Raw genomic sequence first — 6,000 nt, forward strand, 5'->3', positions numbered from 1 at the left:
TGAAAATCAAAACCACATTGAGATACCATTTCACACCCATAAGGATGGTTTTGATCAAATAAACCCCCAAAATAACAAATATTGAATACAGAGAAATCAGAACTGTTATGCATTGCTGGTGGGAATGTAAAATAGTGTAGCTGGTGTGGAAACAGTTTGGCAGTTCCTCAAAAAGTTTAACATTGTATTAAATGTCATGTGGTCCAGCAGGTCTGCTTCTATATTTATAATCAAAATAACTGAAGGCAGGGGCTGAACAGTTGTTCCCTGTTTTTCACAGCAGTATTACTTACAGTAGACAAAATTGGAAACAACTCATGTCCACCAGTAAATGATGTATAATACAAAGAATGGAATATTTCAGCTATAAAGCGGAAGAAAATTCTGATACATGGTACAGCAGGGTTGGAACGTTATGCTAAGTGAAATAAGCAAAATAAAAAAGGACAGATATTATGTGGTCCACTTACATACTGCTGAGTCACTTTAGTCGTGTCCAACTCTGTGCGACCCCAGAGATGGCAGCCCACCAGGCTCCCCCATCCCTGGGATTCTCCAGGCAAGAACACTGGAGTGGGTTGCCATTTCCTTCTCCAATGCATGAAAATGAAAAGTGAAAGTGAAGTCGCTCAGTCGTATCCAACTCTTAGCGACCCCATGGACTGCAGCCTACCAGGCTCCTCCATCCATGGGATTTTCCAGGCAAGAGTACTGGAGTGGGGTGGCATTGCCTTCTCTGCCACTAACATAAGGTGTCTGGAATAGGCATGTTCATAGAAACAGAATAGATAGGTTACTAGGAGTGGGGGAAGGAGGGCATAAAGGGCTATTGCATACTGGGTATAGAGTTTCTGTTTGGGATTATGAAAATGTTCTGGAAATGGATAGTGATGATGGTGTACAACATTGTGAATATACTTAATAACATTGAATTGTGTGCCTGACAGTAGGTGATATGGCAAGTTTGTGTGTATGAATCCTATTATTAACATATGTTTTATAGATATTTTCTTTTTCACTTAAGGCATTTTCAGTCTACATGAGCATTATATTAATACTACCAAAAATGCACCACAAAAGAATGTGTGCCAAGAAATCTATTCAGTTTTTTTTTCCTGAAGAAAAAGAAAATGTGTTTTTATTAGGAGCTTTAACAGCAGCCAGTTTTCATACGAGAGAAATACTCTGCAGGAAAATAGTATTTTAGCACCTACCCCTCATGCTTTTTCTTCATATATATATATATACTAACAATTCACATAAAAAGACACTTATTTTAGTGACTTGTGCAAGTTAATTGACAAGAAACAAAATGTATATGTGTTAGTTTTTAATATTCCAGCCTAGAAACATTTCTTCTAGTGAGGCCTATAGAGCATTCTCTATGAGCTGCTGGAAATGTTTTCTTTTGCTTTCCATAGGAGACTGCAGCCTTCTAATGTAAATATATTTGAAGTATATTAATTTATAAGAGTGTTACAGTTATCAAATTTGGAATAAAAACTTATTTTTCAAAGTTCTGGATATGGATGGTGGTGATAAGTTGCGTAACCTTTTGAATGTACTTAATGCCTCTCAGTTGTATAAAGTAGTTAAAATGGTAACTCATATGTAAAATGGTTAACTTTATATTATATGTAATTTACCACATTAAAAAAATAGTTCTGTAGAATCTAAATCTTTGATACAAGCTAGTGAGTTTACACTCCTTTAGCTAAAATTGCATGCTTTAAAAATACGCTCCAAATTTTAGATTATGTTGGAATAGCTAAGTAGAATTGTCAAAGTATAATGCTTTGGAATTTGCCATTACTTTGAGTTGTGCGTTTTCTGACCCTGTTCTTCGTTCCCTCCTAACTGCAGTGTGTAATGCATCTTGAAGATCGGTTACAGGAGCTGTACTTCAAGAGCAAAATGCTGTCTGAGTACCTGAGGGGGCAGATGCGTGTTCATGTCAAGGAGCTAGGAGTGGTTCTAGGGTATGTTCCTGATTTTCTCTGGCTTTGCTTTTTCATTGCACTGTCTTTATTTAGGCAAGGAACATTCACCAAAATTGCCTTTTTCTTTTTAAATTGTTGTCTTGTTAGAAGCTGTACAGTATTATCATCTGGGTTGTGCTCTACAATATAAAAGTAGAACCTTGTCTTGGACTGATGTGAAAGGCAGTGTCCCTGTGCAGTTCACTAGATTGAGAATATAGTTTAATAGAAATGAATTAAAATATAAATTTTTGCATTAGAAAAGTTGAATATTCATTTTTATTTAGTAAATATATTATAAACTCATCATTCCCAGCATTTGCCCTGTCATCCAGATGAACTGATTGAAGAAGTAATGGCCCTCTGTGGATGGTGGTATATTATCTATGTATTTATTGTTCCTTCTCCATTTTTTATATATTATGTCTTAATGCTCTGCAGTTATTCCTGGGAAGAAGCCAGTTATGTAAAACGCTAACTGAAGGACAGAGAGGAAGCTGGCGGGAGTCATAGTATAGCCCCTTTCATTACGTCCTGTGGCCACTTTCCCTGTGTTCTTTGCCCACTTTTCATGTGTGTGTGTGTGTGTGTGTGTGTGTGTGTGCGTGTGCACAGGTGCATGAATTATTTCTTGAAATGCTGGTTGAATAAATTAAAACAAGCTGGAACTTTTGTCTAGTTTTAGCTTTTATGACGGGAGAAACAGCCAATATTGAGCTACTACTGTATGTCTGAAACCAGATTAAATTCTTTCATTAATGTTATTCCTTAGCATCCAGATTGGAAATGATTCTGTGTGTGTGAAGCTTTTTATTTTTAAAAAGTTTAAACTAATTTTTAAGGTAATGTATGTACAGTGTACATGCATTTTGGCATAAAGTGAAAAGTAAGTTGTATCATCTTTTCCACAATTTATGTTTTCATCCAAACACAGTTAATGATTGTTTCTTATAGAATTTTTAAATGTGTGGGGTTAAAAGTACAAATTTATTTGTACTCTATTTGCCATTCTGCAGCTTGCCTTTTAATGAATCTTGAATGTTCATTTAAGCACATCCCACACATACTGGTCTATATAATTTTTAAAGGCTATACTGCATTCCATTATATAGTGTTTAGATTATTTTCAGTAGTTTGCTATTACAGATCAGTGCTGGAATCAGTATAATTCTTTAAAGTATATAGGATACATTATTTGAAGTAGAATTTTTGAATTAAAGGACATGTGTATTAAATTGTTGATAGATCTTGGTATTTATTTTGACAAGCAATAGTAAATTCTGTTCAGAAAGTACCAGAATAAATTCCCACAAACAGTGGGAAGCACACTCTTCCTACTACTTTTATTACCAAACTTTTTAATTTTTGCTAAGCTACTTGCTGAAAAATGAAATCTGATTTTATTCAGATTTATTCTCTAACCATGAGTGAGTCTACATAACTTATTTTGATGTTTATTGGCCAGTTTTCTTTTCCTGTACATTATTTGTGGTAGATTATACTTTTAAGAGGCTTCCATTACTTCTTTCCAGTGAATCTTACTATAGAAACATTTGTATCCAGAACAATAGGGCTGCATACTATCATTCTGTTATTATATAGTATTTCATAGACATCATCACTTTCCCTGATGCATGGCCCATCAGCAGATTACCGAGATGGTTTTCTACATTAAGACTTCATTTCTGTTGCATTTCAGAGGTTTCCTTTTTAAAAAAAATCTTTGGTTATGGTTTTTACTTACAGAAAAATTTCTTATTTTCATTATCTTGAGCTCTCTTCCCCTTTTCATTTTGACCATGGTGGGCAGTGTCCTTGATTGGAGATGTATAGTGATCTTACAGGTAGCAGTCTTTGGCCTGTAGGACTTAACGTACTGGGCACAAAAAAACCTGAACTGAGATTTTTTTTTTTTTTCTAGGATTGAATCCAGTGATCTTCCTCTCTTGGCTGCTGTAGCAAGCACTCACTCCCCGTATGTTGCTCAGATACTACTTTAACATAAAGGCTGTTGGAAATTAACTTCAGTGAAAAGTTAAGTAGAAACCAAGGAAGCAGTCACAACATGCATTTATGGCAATTTTTTTTCTCCTTCAGACTTTCATCTGAATGAGTCAGTCACCTTGGTATTCTGCATTGCAGTGCATATTGTGTCACCATTGGATGACTTTTTCATTTTAATTGGACTTCTGGATGGTGGTAGATTTTTAACCAAGTGAAACTAAAAAAAGCATTTGGGGGAAAAGCATTCGAAGAAGCCACATTGTAACTTAGAAGTTTCTATAAAATGAGTAAAGTTGAAGAATTTGATTATGATCACTACAGTCTTGCCACAGCTCATAAGTAGCAACAGATATCTCACTAAATGGCTCAGAAATAGTCATTTCACTAGTTTTCTTTGTTTCTAAGGTACAAAGATCTATAGAGTTGTGATTATTTGGTTTTGTTTGTTTTTCAATTCAAAATAGCTAATTTCTAAGTATTTCTCAATATTTTAAACAACTTTTAATTAAAATAAACTCAGAATAAAGTATATAAATTTGTGTTATGTTATCCACCCAAGTGTACATATGTATCTATTTTTTAAAAAACCAGAGGTAGAAATACAAGATTGGTAAACATGCCTTTTTAAAGATATATTTTCAACTAGTAGTAATTGTATATAGTGTTGAAATATTACTTTCCGGTGATTTTTCTGTTTCACACACCCTAAACTATAAGTAAAGCCAATCTTTTTTTAAGGTTGAGGAATGTAGATTCCCAAAATAAGAATACTACTTTATACCATTTGTTTTGTTTATAAGTATAAGCTAATTCTTATGAATGTTAATATTTACATATTTGCATCTAATTTAATAAATTAAAATTGGGATTAAAATTGCACCAAAGCATTGGCAGAAATAATACTATTTTCTTTAAAAGTGCTCAGGTAGCCGAGGCCCTTGGTTTTCGGTATCAAGCCCTTCTTGAACCCATAGGAACTGAATATTTGTTTCACTGCTTCATAATATTCAATTTACACTAACAAAACTCATTAATTCTTAAAATTTTCTTTTCTCTAATAGCTCCTCCCTTCCAATAGCTATTTTTTTTTTTTCAAAGATTTCAACTTTTCAGTTGTAATTGTTTTTGTATATACTGGGGAGGGTTGTTTGTGCGAAAGGCTAATATGGAACCAAACTCTTGTAAGTAATGTAAATAGAAAGATGGGTAGATAAAGTTTTCAATATGCTCTACTACCTCAGTTTACTTGAAATACTACATTATATTAATAGTTTATCCTTTACTTATCTGGTCTAAGATGCTCTTAATGTAAGAAGTGAAACTGGTTTCTGCTTTCATGAACTATTTTCATCATAATCAGCTGATTAGCTTAAAACTGAAAACCACTTGCTTATTCTGTTACTAAGTATCTTTTCTGTATAATGCATCCATTCTTGCTATTTAAATTTTCAGTAATTAAGGAAATTTCTGTGGTTTATTTAGTTTTTGACCTCAAATTTATAGCATTGGGTCACATTTTACCTTGTTCTAATCTCCAGCTAGACTGAGATGAAATGGTTATTTTAATGGAATGTAAACCTGAAGTTGGTGTGCCTGCAGGCAGTTTGGCCCCTGTATCCTATCAGCTGTTTTAGTGCCTGAGTCTCCCATGGGTGACTTGCTGTCAAAGAGTGTTTGTGGATATATTTTCATTGCCATAGTTTTTTTAGTCTATTCATTAAAGAAATTATCTGATCTGTTGTTTTGAATTTTATGAATCAGTCTCTTTTTCTGAATTCAGAATATGGAAAAGATTGTATGTGGGCCACTTACATTTTTTCTCATTATAGTTCAGGATACGTAGCAGGTAAACAATGTCTGTTATTGTGTTTTATTGTTAAAATTAATCATCAGACTATTCACAGTCCTATTTATTTGAAATCTGTGATAAATTACCATTTTGGAAATCTGGTTTTCAACAAATGGATGGCTCATGCTACTGTAATTCTTAAAACTAAGCTTCGTATAGAATCATTAA

At 33.7% G+C, this 6,000-nt stretch overlaps 1 protein-coding gene across 1 annotated transcript in view; it reads left to right on the plus strand.

The window, feature by feature from the left end:
* The window catches only part of FNIP1 (folliculin interacting protein 1), a 121,012-nt gene extending 116,337 nt beyond the window's left edge, over positions 1 to 4,675 (plus strand). The window contains exons 17-18 of the mRNA XM_052644368.1: positions 1,864 to 1,979; positions 3,901 to 4,675. Coding sequence (XP_052500328.1) covers positions 1,864 to 1,979; positions 3,901 to 3,979 — 195 coding nt within the window. The 3' untranslated portion in view covers positions 3,980 to 4,675. The remainder of the gene's footprint in view (positions 1 to 1,863; positions 1,980 to 3,900) is intronic.
* Positions 4,676 to 6,000: the final 1,325 nt, after the last annotated feature.

The sequence above is a fragment of the Budorcas taxicolor genome, chromosome 7, assembly GCF_023091745.1.
Source record: "Budorcas taxicolor isolate Tak-1 chromosome 7, Takin1.1, whole genome shotgun sequence".
NCBI classification, from domain to species: domain Eukaryota; kingdom Metazoa; phylum Chordata; class Mammalia; order Artiodactyla; family Bovidae; genus Budorcas; species Budorcas taxicolor.